Below are 14,604 nucleotides of genomic sequence, written 5' to 3'. Positions count from 1 at the left end.
CTCTCCACATCTGAAGGGGAGTAAGGATTAGTATTTCCTCCAATGCATGTCTTCTTCCCCCCCCCCCCCCCCCCCCCCCCCCCCCCCCCTATTTATTATGTAACCACAAGGGAAAAGGCTCATTTGAGGAAAATGCCCTGCCCCTTGCCCTTCCCTCCCAAGTGCCATGAATGCATTAAAATCACCAAGGGTGATCATCTAAGTGTTTGTAGCACTCTTGATACTACTGAGCTGACAGTCTTCTCTGCCACATAAACGAGGAAGGAGCACAGCTCTGGTAGGTCTCATGTGGCCATGCCAGTCCAGCTCCTGTGGAAAGGAAAGGGTTAAGTGAACACCATTTGTAATGTATGCTTCTGGAAGGGACTTTGTGCCTTGATTAAAGCCAAACAGCAACCTTTGAAGTATAATGAGAGAGGGGAAAAGAAACCACATCCCAAAAATGCATAATCATATTCCTCACCGAATTCACAGGATCAATGATACGGCCTGTGCTGTAAGCACGGAAAATCCTATTGCATGCTGATTTCAGGTCAAAAGCTCAGGTGTATAACAGCATATCACAGACACATGATAGAAGAAAAAAGAAAACAAGCTAATGAAAGAAACTCACCTCAGCTTTGTTCTGTTTCTCTTCATATTCACTCTGTTCCTTTTCCATACCAACCAGTTTAATCTTCAGGTCTGAAACTTCAGCCATTAAATCTAATTTCTCAGTCTCTAGTGATGTTCGACTTAGCAACTCCTGAAAGCAAAGCAGAACATTTTCTCCAGTTATTTATTTGAACACTGACAGAATGCTACATGATTTACTGGCAGACCCACAGAAAGTCTCTACCCCAGTATTTAATGCTTTCAATACAAAAGCAAAATGATTGTCTTCTTCAAAAGTCACACTTGCTACTGCTTTACAATGCAAAAAATGCAGCAAAATAGATTTGATGTAAGCATTTACTGCAGGCAGAAAAAGTAACTAAAAAAAAAAAAAAGGAGTGATTGGCAAATTCATATGAAAGCAAATTTCTCTACCTCTCGTCACAGTGTGTATACTTTGAACTGTTTGAACTGTGTGTTTCTCGAGTTCTGCAGCTATTTTCACCTAAACGTTCTCCTATGTTAATCACTAAACCACTGTGCCCCCCTCCCTATTTCAAGAAAATGTGTGGCAGAGTTAATCCTTAGGCAAGACATGAAATCAGAAAATGATACTAAAGCTGAACAAACACAAACCTACATAATGCCGTAGAAACCTTCACATGACACATTACAAAACAGTTGGCTACTTCCTAAAATACTCATCAGACAAAGCTACATTTTAGTATTACAATGAAACACTTTAGAACTTCTTATTTTGGGTTATTCAATAAAGGATGTATTACAGAATGAGCGCCCTAACCAAAATAGAGTACCAAAGACAAGCAACATTTCTGCAGTCACGCTAATAGTACTTAAAAGTTTACACCATGAAGTACTTGTTAACTTTTGAAGCTACACACTCTGGAGAGAACAGCACTGAATGAAAACGTGGTATGCCCTAACTGGAATCTAAAAGGCAACGTCTAAAGTGAGTAACAGCGTAAACGAGAAACAATTGGCCGTGACTTTTGCTTGTGTGCCCCAAGTTTGTTTTTTGGACTGCAGAGAAAGGCATACTTTGGACAGAGCAGTATCACTGTGTTTGGAAAACATTCAATAGTCACAACTTCATTGCATCTTTCAGTTTTCAAGAAAGCCAAAGCAAAAAATCTTCCAAAATTTAACAGAGTGTATTATATATATAAAACACTTCTGTTGGCCTCCATTTTCAAAGAGAAAAAAATCCATTCAGGAGTTTAAGCCTTACTAAAAAAAACAATACTCAACTTTCCAAATGCCTAATTAATTTTTGCAAAAGAAGATAGGTTTCTAAATGGTTAAAAATTTTTATGGTAATTCATAACTCACAGTGGTGTTTTGATCATATGAAATGCACTGAGGAATCACAGCAGATTCTGCTTTGAATTACATGGAAGTGACTTAACTGAAGTTGGCATAGTTATTCTGGATCTACGCTGATGTTACTGAGTGATCAGAAACTGCCCTGTCCATCACCCTTTTCTCATCTCCTCCTCTTCCACGAACCATATAGTATGTTGTAGACTATGGCTTGGAGCCAAGGAAGCCACGGAGGTTATTTTAAAAATTATACAGTTAAAGTTTATTTGGAACCCAAATCTGCTCTACATGTAAATTGTTTTAGTCTGGTGGGGAATGCTGCCCAAATTAAAAATAGTACTAAACTTGCATCTGCATTGCAACACCAATTATCTAAGCCACCCACTATTCCCAGTGCCATGCCATTCCTGCTGACATTGACAATGATATTTGCGTATGGATGGGAAAATAAACAGAAATGTAGCCTCATGGTTTGTTTTTTTTCTCTGAATGAAATAAGCACTAATCAGGACAAGATAGAGTTTCTCAATAAAAAAAGTCAGTGCACTAAGAGGCAGTCACCTAATGAAATCCCAGTAGTAGCTGCTTTCTACAAAGGTGATTACAAATTACAAATAACTCCTCTATCTTCCAGAAAAACAATGATTTGCACAAGTTTCAGAGGCACATTCCAGTCCAGACTGGAACAGGCTCTGTACAGCTGTTAACATAGCAGACCTTTGCAGATTAAGACATAGCTATAAATGAGAACTTTCATATGAAATAAAGCCACTGAACATCAAAAGGGCTAGCAGGATGAGGTGACTTTGGCCCCATGGACAGACTCTATTCACTGTTGAACTGAAACAACATTTAGAAATTTTTTTGACACCGACATGGTGTTCCATGGTACGACAGGAAGATTTCTTAATAAGGCAAGGGGACATGGCATCCCTCTAGAGATTTTTAACAAAAGATCTATCCTTTCAGTGCACCATCTGGCTTTACTCCTTACTTTTTCCTATAGACTCCCAAATTACAATTAATTATGCAATGGAGAGTAATACCTCACTCCTTTCATTCTGAGTTCAGTAGCTCCATGTGAACACTAAGGTGGCTAACTGGTATAAGCCAGCATGAAGGCAGCTGACTTTTTTTTTTTTAATCAACTCAAACAAAATTTTACAGTTTTCTCTGAAGCTGGAGAATCAGATCCTCAGCTAGTGTAAACTGGCATAAAACTCTTGCCTTAAAATAGACAAAATAGCTAACTATCCCTAGTTTGTTTTCAGTGGAGCTACATTGATTTAAAACAGCTGACAATTTCTCTTGCTTCTAGAGAGTCTAACTTTTGCTTTGAAAGAAAGTGCCGTTTAAAGTAAATGTCCCCTCTTGAAATGGTAACATCTGGAAGCAATTATTTTCATCTTCAAGCAGATGCTCACAGTGAACAGCTCATTAAGAATGTGACCCATTTTGTTACAGAGAAATTATAGTGTATTTCAGTGGTATGATGCAACTTGAATTCAGCCAGAATAAATATGCAATTGTAAGGAAAGAAAATACAAATTTGTTATTGGTTTTAAAGCAAAAAAGATAATATAAGACAGGCAAAAATGGTAATTTGGGCTATAGCAGCTTTAGGAGGATCTTAAAGAGCCGAAATACAGAACAGAAATAGAACATATTCTAGGGAATCTTATTTATAAACAAGATACTTGTTTTTAATTTTAAAATGTACTATAAGTATAATTTATCAAAGTTCTTTTTTTGAAAATCAACTTTTAACTTTAAAAATTAAGGAAAAAAAGCTATTTTAGAGCAGAATAATTACAAAGATGAGTCATACAGAAGCTACAATATGCATGTACCAGACAGATCAATGAACACCAAACTATTTCCAAACACAACTGTATTTTTAAAATTCACACTGTATACTTTTAAAATATTTAATCATGCTCTTCAATATTCCCAATGAAACCAAAGCACATGCTCTAGATCTCATTTTCACATTTTGTTGTCTTGGAAATACATAATTCTTATAAAGCTGCTTATAAAATTTAACATGACAGAAAATAGCTTAGAAAGAGGACACTACACTATTCTAGGCTGTCAGCTGCAAGCACAGAAAATTCCAGGATATTCAGCACTCCACAAAACAGAAGAAACAATCATGCCATACACTGATTGAGAAACCATAAGTGAGATTTTAGTCAAGTGCGGGGAAAAAACCCCAAAGACCCCATTTTGCACTTGTGCACTGTACACAACACAATGCTTAAAAAATTTCATACTTTTCACCCTTATTAAAATAGTTGAGAGAGACAGACCGACTGACCAAACTACCTACCTGGGAAGCAAAATTCAGCAAGAACCACTGCTAATGAGGACTGCACTTTTCAAGTGCTGTGTGTCAGCTGTGGTAGAAATAAGATATTTGCTTAACTGAAAACACAGCTGAGAGCAATGTACATGTGTAATCACCATGAAATGGTGCAAGTCAGTAGCAGAGAGTGAATTACAGCCCTCCAATTCATCATTTGCCCATTATATAGTTAAGCAACAGAAAGGACAGAACTTCCCATTGCACTGCCGATTTGAACAGCCCTTTGCATACGCCTGATGAGCAGATTTGTGCCTACATTAACTGTGAAATAACAAAGCAGTGTAATGCTCACCTGTATGGATAAGCTGCACAACTTGAGAGCACGTTCTGAAAACCTTATGCCTCACAGCCAGAGCAGCACAGAGCACACTTCAAAATCTGAAATACTAAGCTAGCTGCTGGCAAGAAGTTACTGCATGCTATAAACAAGTGCTGAAATTCATCTAAGATCAGATAACTCAGGCAATTGAAAGTTGAAGGAATGATCGTTGCCAGCCAGCAAAGTTCCTGAGAAGCAAACAGATACACACCAGATTTATACTCTGCAACCAAGATAGGATTCTGGCTCCCCTGCATATAAGACAACTGCAAAACCAGAACAGGTACATACTAAACTGCATCGGATTCAAATTCCTACTCTCGTACAGCTCCTCCCTGCATTCTTTTAATCCACTGCTTTTTAAAAGATTCTCCATTGTGCCTCACAAAGGGCACTGTCTGGCACTTTCCCCTGCTCCTTGCACCCAGGCAGAAGTTGGCCATACACTGACATGAGAAACAGAAATTCACTCCTGTTTGTGTTCAAGCATTTCAGTTTCTATGTGTATTTTTAAGACAGAAAGAATCCTAAAGCCAACTGCTTTGTACTTTGCAAGAGAATTTACTTGATAGAAGACACAAATGTGTTCACACAATGCAACCATCTGACGAGAGTCCTCTGGATTGCTTCTTGCAATTATGTGTCAGAAATAAGATGGAAGGCTGAAACACATGGTCAAACCACACCTAGGATTTGGTTCAGGTCAGGTCAGGAAAGACATTGCCACACAGACTAGCATTTTGATTGGCAAAGCAAACTGTAAGATGTTATACTTTATGCCACAGAGCTTCAATGGGAACTAGTATCTGTTAAAGAAATCAAATGCAGCACTGGAATAACAAAGAGGTAACTAACGATTCTTATGATAATTACCATAACAAATGCACTTAAAAGAACTGTGGAGGTGAAATCTGTACGTGCAGAAAATTCACTTTTCAAACTGACTTAACACAGCTGCCAAGATTGACAGCATAGATTCCATAGCACCAATGTGTTTACATTATGCATGGCTGGTACTTTCTGTTATGGGACAATTTAGGCTACTTTATAGAGCAAAAATTACTTTTGCTTTCCAATTCTGTTCTACAATGAAAGAAAAGTTGATAGCAAGTTGATCGGAGGTTCCCCCAAGGCTAACATAGCAGATGTTCAAGACTCCCTCTTCTCTTAAAAAATACTTCTTAAAATTGACTGGAAGAAAGTACTTAGAAATGCCACAAACTAACTTAGAACAAGACACATACACATCATTCTTCTCTAAAAGTGGCTGTAATTTTACATTTTAAAGCAGCTGATGTACTGGAAATGGACTGTCACAGCATAAATCGTGTTCTTAGGATAATTCTAGGAGTTTTTTTTTTATTTCAAGACATTCATTACAATGTGCTAAGGGGCAAAGCAGATAACTATTCACATAGGCTGGCATTTCCATATTCTTTACACATGCGATGGCAAGACAGAGATACCACTGGAAGGCAATTCAGGGAGACAAAACTGGCATCTTGCTCCCAGTCATGCTCCAGAAAATTTTCTCTTAACATTTACTATGAAGGTTGACCAGGGAAATGTGTTTCTTGGCCTAAACCGGAACCATACTTAAGGACTGATTTAAAGTTTTGCCATTGACTTTCATGAGTTTTTGAAAGACCTACTTTGTTTTAAAGAAAGACAATGCAAACACCTTCAAAGTGAAAAATGCCTTTTCTTGATTGGAGTCTGTAGTGGAACAAGTATCTTTACAAAAGCAAAATGTTGAGTTTGACACCATAACCATCACATCTCATGAAAACATACATGCGCTATCTGTAACTGTGCACACCGGGGCAACTCTGCATCTGTTACACAGGATTCTCCTGTTTCTCAAATGCTGCTGAGCCGTATTTTCTTTGGCTGTGGTTTCATAAACAGCTAGGTCAAATGCACTGCCCTTATGCCATGCCTTGACCTTTTCTGTGAGCTGTTTCAACCCACTAACCCAGCAGAAAAACATCCCCTTCTTTATAAAACCCAAGTTAGTTTTCTCCTAGTCATTGAGGAAAAAGTCTGATGAGCATGACAGTCAGTATAAAATAAATTGCAGAAGCACATGGTCAGGAACACAGAGAAAGATGAAAGGAGAATGAGGCCTTCTCCTTTTTGTAGCAGTAACCTTTAGAACTGGCTCACCTCATTTCTTGCAAGTTCACATTTTGACTAGTGGATATTGCACTGCCCTCTTAGATTGATGTCGAATCATGATTTTCTGCAAACAAGCAGCAGTGTCTGTTGCTACTATTCCGCATTCAAGATGTCCACCCTAAATGCCGAACAGCCATTTTATGTAATTCGTATAAAGTTTATTTTAGCTGTTGTTTCAAAGTGTTTCCATGATCACTTTGTAGCAGGGTTCAAAACAACTGTGCATAAACCATAAGCCAGAAGGATTTTAGCCAGTAACCCCACCCTGACAAAGTGGACAAGTCTCTGCTAGCATAGATTCAGCAAAAAACTCTTTTGCAGGGTAGCATTACATACCCTTTCTGTTGTGGAACTACCAGATATCATCATTAAATTATCGTAACAAAGTGTATGATTTCTGTTTTTATTGTAGCATTTTGGTTACAGAATTAATTAAGAGTCACTTTTCTTATAGTTCCCAAAATTAAAAAGACAGGGCTTATCCTGGACTCAGGTATATGGTTTCCCACATAAGTAAGTAATATGCTTATCCATACTGCAGTTCTACTAATATACATTAAAGATTTTTCAGGCTAGGGCAATTATCTTTATTGTTCCATTTTCCATTTAGAAGAAGCAGTCAACTTAAGTTCACAAAGGTAAAAATCAGTGGAGTTCAATATATTGTAAATAAGCAAGCAGAACCATGAAATTAAATTGGATTTACATGCACTTCAGGAAGATAATAGAAGTCTTTCTGAAAAGCAAGAATATTTATATAGGTACATAGAGCTAGATGATCTTTTCTTATTAGAAGTTAGTTTACTGTAAAAATAAATAAATACTGTCTTGAAAGACCCACTAAATAGTTTTGACTGGAAAAACTCAGTGACAGCACTAGTATCTTTCATCTCTTTGCTAAGCATCGTGAGCACTTGTACAGGACACTGGCAACTGCTGGCTGAGAAAATCTGAACCCAACTCTCCCCAAAACCTGATTGATCCATCAGTCTATTGAAGTCCCTGAGGCCAGATACTCACTCTACTTTTGACATATTAACTGCAAGAAGGCCTGTTGGCCACATATCTTACATGAACGTCCTAATCATCACATTATCAGGTCATTCTCTTCTCTCCAAATCTCAACTCATTCCCTGTAGAGGGTAATCTTTTCAAGAAAATGAACTGAGAAAAGAACATTCAAAATAAATTATAGACAAATAGGGCCCTCTGCTGAGCTACAATAAATGTATAATTTCTCTGACTTGAGATTTTGAGAGATCTAACTTGGGTTTCCCATATCCCACTGTCTACTGGGGGATGTAATCCATGTGAGAAAGACACCACAACTACCATTCCCTCATAATCCTCTAGTATTTCACTTAAGTTGTTCTTCTTACTGTTCACAAAATTAAAATGTTAACGTCATTTTTTCTCATTCCAGTGAGAAATTTTAAATACCTCAGTTCCACACTGAATTTATTTATTAATTTTGGTTCAGCTATTGAAAGTACATCACTCACGCTAAAATTAAAATACTAAGCATATGGGTTTGTGTACACGTCTGTGCAAAGTTCAAATGGACAAACTCATAGGATTAAAATGAAACACAAATCTTTATCTGAAGTTGTGGCCTAGATCATTCTTTCTCTTAAAAAAAACAAAAAACAAAAAAAAAAACCTCGAGTGATCATATATGCTGTAAGCATGAGAGATCAGTCACTTAGAAATTTAGCAATCAACAAGCAAGCTTGTCAGTATTTCTGTAAGTTATGTTCAAATGCAAGATCTCAAAACTACAATACAAAACAATCAACAAGTTTGAGCTTATTGCTAACTATTTAACACGTGTACAGGAAAGAAAATAAATTTGAAATTACTCCCATTTGGCAACAATAACAGCCACTCAAAGTGATCTCAAAATTTAGATTTCAGGTTTATGTTAAACATATTTGGAGATTCTCTGACTTTGTTAGCTTTAGTATGACTTTTGGAGCTTATCACTTTAGGATCAGCTTTGTAAGCGATTTGTGCACGTGCCTAGTGCCAGACAGGTAGATTCAAACATTTTCACTGAATTAGCAATGTACATGTATTATTATATTCTATTCTCACATGCCTCAGTGTTCTGTTAAATCAGGATTTAAATTCACAGTTTCCTCAGAAGACTATCAGAGCAGAAAATTTTAAGTCAGAGAAACAATAAACAGTTTTAGCAGAAGTCACAGAACAACTATCTAGTTTTAGGTTGAAACAGGAAACTTCTACACTCTATTGTGAATGCCTTCCTGAAGTTTGAAAACGGATTTTCATAACTTAAATAGTTACTGTTCTTTGAACTTCAGATCTCACTGAAAAACTAAATGCACTCGCTATTTGCATTTTTAAAAACATCCCCTCATTTAAGTATGAGAATAAAACTTTTCCAAGCTGGAAGCATTTTCGGCTGCAAAAGTTGTGTGAGACCAAATTTTTTTATAGAAGCTTGGAGAATTATAACTTTAAAAGGTTTAGGATACAAGTTTATCTTATAGAAACTGCTATTGTTTACATACAAATGTACACGGATCCTTATCACAGTAAAATCAGCTTATGTAGATTAACACAACTATAACTTAAAGCTATGAATGTTCATAGAAAGACTTGTATATTTCACATAGACTAAAATAGTAAATTTATAACCCAACATTTTGAGTGGGGAGAGGAAGCAAGTTCATCAGGAACAGCATCTATCCTGCAAATTTCTGGCATAGATTTTGAGGGTTATTTACAGTTTCAAATCTATTTTTGATATCTATGTACTGTATTACCAGTGGATGATCTGCATCTGTAATAACAGAAAATTGCACCGGAAAAATTCTTTTGCATCAACACACCTGCCAGCTCTGCAGTAACACATGAAATGTAGGGTATTTAATTTATCATTTGTTCTGCTCCCTCAACATATAACATGAAAGAGCAAAAATTAAATCACATAGCCTGAAACTGTTGACTGAAATAAAGGAAAATATGTCTTTATACATTAATTTTCTTTCAAAAATAAGGGGAAAGCTCCTAAATTAAGCAAAAATGGTTATAGAACCAAACTTGATACAGTAATTAATTTCAACTTACTACCTGTTCAGCTTCAAAGCCATAAGAAAACAGAAGATATTTAAATAAAACTTCTTAATTCTATAACTCTTACATATATTAGATACATTTAACCTGTCTAACCAGTTACTCAACCATATCCAAATTTAGTTCGTCAGCACAGTACAAATAAGACACAATAGTTTCATTTTACATGCTGCCACGTACAGTGTTATGCAACCAGCCAGTAAAACATTTTTGCAACAGGAAAACAAAGAAACATTTATTGCAAAAAAAAAAAAAAAAGAAAAAAAAACTTGCAAAGAAGCAAGAGAACAATAAAAGAGGCATTTTTTTCCTGTTTTATCTTGTTGCCAAAGGCACTCATACATGTAGACAAGCTGACCACATATGTTCACCCCTCTGTTGGAGGAGATTATGCAAGAAGCTTTCCAATCCAGATTTTTACCTGTTGAAGCATTTCTTCTGTAGCATTCAGTTTCAACTGATGCCCCTCAAGACAGATTTCTAAGTCCCGGATTTTCTCTCCTTGAGCTTCCACCTGGTCTGTAAGAACACTCACCTGCAATTTGAGAAGAGAACCACAATGCTACTGAACTGACTGTAAATAAGTTTCAATTACCTTATATAATTAACATCCAAATGCACATTTTAACAGCAAGTTCTCTTTTAAAGTCCTCAATGGTTTAATATTCTTGTGCACTGCAGCAATCTGCTCTATCAAGATAGATAATTTTTCAGTCTTACCTATATCTTGCTTCAACCCCGCCCTGTGACCCCCCCCCCCCCCCACCCCAATCATTTTGTTTTAATATAAAAAAGAACGAGCATTTCTAGAAGAGATGGAAGACTACTTATAGGTAGCCTGAGTCAGTTCATACAAAAGTCTGAAAAATCAGAAAGCACCAAACAAGAACACAGGATACTGAAAATATTTTAAGTGGTTTTAGAGCATGCATTGCCATTTCAGGTTCCGTTGGCATTTCACTCCCTAAAACGGATAAACAATAAAACTGTGCATTTGGGAACCATCCAATTACTTTACTTCTTACCAGAACAGAAAAACAGCTTACCTATCAATAAAGCGTTCTGAAGTTATAAAGAATGCAATGAGTAAAAGGCATGTTTTAGCAGTGGCAAAGTTCTATTCCAAGAAAAATTCCCAGGCTTTGCAAGCCAAAACATGAAAGCAAAAGAAGTGAGATACAGACAATGAATCCCAGGAAAAGAAACAATAAGCAATACTGGTAAAGAACTGTGGGAATGGTGGTACAGACCAGTGAGTATGTAATAAGAAAAGCCCAGCAGCCTAACTCAAAGCTTGCAAAACTGAAAAAACTACACTCAGGATAACATTAGAAAAATGTGGGAAAACCCCCTGTGTTAATTCCTATGTTAAGCAGCACATATACACTCTGTATATTCATTTTTACTATTTATTTATATAAAAGCCTTGATTATACTAGAAAAATGTTATCTCAAACAAAAAAGCAACCTTAGGTGGTTAAACTCCAGTTTGAATGAAATGCCTTAACAAAAACTTACCTACGCTCTCACATGCAACCCTGCAACCCATTTATTTAAAAAATAAAAAAGGTACAGTATGTGGAAGTGAAACCTTTAAGATATATCTGCTACGCAACATTTCTAAAACCCAATCAATGAACAATTGAGTTCACTTCAGGGAAGCTGCAGAGGGAATGACTGAGTGATCTGTGTTTGTTTTACCTGCAAACGTAATGATGAGCATGCCTGGGAAAGGAACATAGAAAAAGAAAAAAAGACTATTTTATTTTTTTGCCTTTAAACTAGTTGGCTGTAGGGTAGAATACAGATGAACACAGGATGAGAGATGATAGGAAGAAGTGGGTGGAGGCAGATGGCAGGGGGACACATCCAAGCTGGGGCAGGGGGAGAACTCCCCGCAAGGAAGTCTGTTGCTTGTCTACTTTTTTGTTTTGCTCCCATTGAATGAGTGATGGCACACAAAAAAAAAAACCCTGTGAGGTCAGAAAGCAAGAAAAAACAAACTGAATCCTCTCCTTCAGTCTGATGCAGATTCCAGAGAAAGAAAACAAGCTCTACTTAAAGGGTTGGTTAGGTTCCAACTAGCATTGTAACCTGTAAGGAAAACTCTGTATGTTAAATGTGACCTGCAAAGGAATTTAGTAAAACCTTAGCAGCTTTAGAAGCATGTGTTGGATGTTCCAGTAGTTAGGCTGAGAGGCACATTAGCCACTTTGAGCTCATATTTTCCCCTCTGTTCAGGATCACATCTGCCAGACTATTCAGGGAATCAGTAGGCTGCACACAGAACATAACCCCAGCGTATGCTACGCTGGCAAGTCCATCTTGCCTTAGCAGTACAACACACACAAGAGTCAGCCCGTAGATAATATATTTTCTGTAAATATCTATAAAAGTGAGACATATTGAACCATTAGCTAAAAATCAAGTGGTATAAGGGTTTAAAACATCTCTGTGAAAAAAAAAACCAAACAAAACGAACACCTAAAGAAGTACATTAGCTCCTATACACAGGCACTGAGCTATAAGAAGGTATCCCAGATGCTGTAGCATTTCCAGCCTCCACTACAGACTGAACAGTGGAAGCAGGTTTCAAGTACACTATTTGACTCAGCCTTGGTGGACAGAGATAGTGGTCGCTGCGGGTGCCCACCACAAGGTGCCTTGTACTGCTTCTTCTGCAGCAAGTCTGATGCAAGACTGGAGTGCTCCCAGCCTCATATTCCCTATAGATTACAGCTATGGACCACAGTCACTGGCACAATGCAACATGAGCTAGCTATAGAATAGAGGTGCTCTGTTTCCCATCACTTTCTCATCCTTCATGCCAAGGGTCACACTCAGAAGCCAGGTTTGTACGAGCAGGCTCCCTCAGCCCAGTTAACCTCAGCATGGGACTTGCCTATGTTCCTCGTATTTGACCGCCTAGATAGAATATGCAGAAGTGGTGTAAACCAGGTTCTAACCCCAGCTCCATCTTGGCACCTTTTTTTGTTGTTGTTGACGTTCATCTGTAAGACTGAGGTTTTCATCTATGTTATTTGCCTGGGGTTTTTGGAGTTCTATTGCAACACTGTGCAGTGGGATAGGAAATGCATAAATATTGACTAAGCCTCTTGATTTGATGGGGGTAAAAGGCAAAAGAGAGACAATTTCTATATCTGATTTTACTACATTGCTCTTGAGAAAAACTCTAGGTAGGTCTCCAAACCATGTCATAAAAGCCCCTTCTTTGCGAGTTTGGCTGGCTGCATTCTATGGGTACCTATTTGTTTGGATGAAGAAATAGTTAACTAAAAATCAGCAGGTCAAAGACAGGAAAAGCACCTACTGAGCAGCAGCCTGCAACAGTCTTCAGGAACTTACAAGCACTGGAGACTAGCGGTCCTGTTAAATCCACAAAAGCTGATACACTTTGAACACCAAGATTCTGCCAAATCTGTACAAGCCCACCAGCACACATGACCACCAAACAAGACGACAGTGGCTGCTACATGCAGACAAAGTTTACAGGACTATACGCATGTGTGATGAAACAAAGGAGGCCTTCAGGGACAAAGCCACAGGTGCATCAGTACAGCCCTCTGCTTCTGAGTAAACAGCTGGGTTTGGCCTCCTAAGTGTTGCTCCGATTACGAGTGCGCACGCATGTGTGTGAGTGAACTCTGTGAGAAGTGAATGTACTGTGTAAAAAGTTGTTTGCTATTATTAATAGAATCAAGATGTTACAGCTAATAACCACTTGATTAATAGAAGGTGTTTTAATAAATATCAGTTGTGATGTTGGCTCCCCTGACCTGATTTCCTCTCAGAAAAAAGGGAATTTGCAGCACACGCTTAAACACTTAAATGCCAACCAGAACTTTGTTTTTCATTCAGGACTTTTTGTTCTAAATTTGGTAATAGCAATTTTAGTTTAACAGCAACGAAAAAATCCAACCAAGCCTAAGCTTATGTCTCACAAACCATTTATTGTTTATTTAACAGCAGCAGTAAGAATTCCGCTCAGTAAGCTAACACAAGTGTGAACAGAACATACAGGATAAAACATGCTTACAGAAACTAGTAACTGAAAGTACAGAGAACACCTACCCAGTATAGTTAAGTTTTGTTTGATATAAATATATATGCTTATAATATGCTTTGGTAAGCATAAAGAGAAAGGATATGCAAAGACCATTTAAAGAATCTCCAGCTTCAGTTTTAAAAAGCATGTAATGTACAGTTTAGTAATAGTGAAAATATCCAGAAAAAAAAAATTATTTTAAGTTGTACAACATGTGTTTTCTCCAGGAGGAAAACTTACATGGGACAGGAGATCTGTTTGAAAAAGGCTTGGTAAACTGAGAAAAGGGAAACCTGGAAGAGCTTAGGCATGCATTTTACTGTCAAATTTTCTTTTCCCCCCTTTACCTCCCCCTTCAGCTTTTTGATCATGTAAAGCAACTTTAGTACAGTATACAAGCAGGAAAAATATCAGTTCTATCTACCTGCCAGTCTTCCAGTTAATTAAAAATGGTGGCACGCAGAACCTAGAAAATCAACTGGTACAACACATCAAACCTAGAATGAGAACCACTACCACAGCATTGTCTTGGGACTTCACAGCATTATTTTTAAGTTGTTTTTTTTTCCTTTGTCATTTTTCCCCCTCTTACTGCTGTTACTCCCCTCTCCTCTCCCCACTTACCCCACCATGAAACCAATC

General features: G+C 37.5%; 1 protein-coding gene across 1 annotated transcript in view; it reads right to left on the bottom strand.

Annotated features, from left to right (window-relative positions):
• Nucleotides 1-14,604, bottom strand: part of PPFIBP2 (PPFIB scaffold protein 2) — a 108,991-nt gene that overhangs the window by 33,519 nt on the left and 60,868 nt on the right. Inside the window, exons 5-6 of the mRNA XM_075502092.1 lie at nucleotides 10,318-10,431; nucleotides 614-745 (exon numbers count right to left, since the gene is read on the bottom strand). Coding sequence (XP_075358207.1) covers nucleotides 614-745; nucleotides 10,318-10,431 — 246 coding nt within the window. The remainder of the gene's footprint in view (nucleotides 1-613; nucleotides 746-10,317; nucleotides 10,432-14,604) is intronic.

Source organism: Mycteria americana, chromosome 5 (assembly GCF_035582795.1).
Source record: "Mycteria americana isolate JAX WOST 10 ecotype Jacksonville Zoo and Gardens chromosome 5, USCA_MyAme_1.0, whole genome shotgun sequence".
In the NCBI taxonomy this organism is placed as follows: Eukaryota; Metazoa; Chordata; class Aves; order Ciconiiformes; family Ciconiidae; genus Mycteria; species Mycteria americana.
Note: the sequence above shows the minus strand (reverse complement) of the source record. Positions and strands in the feature narration are given on the sequence as shown.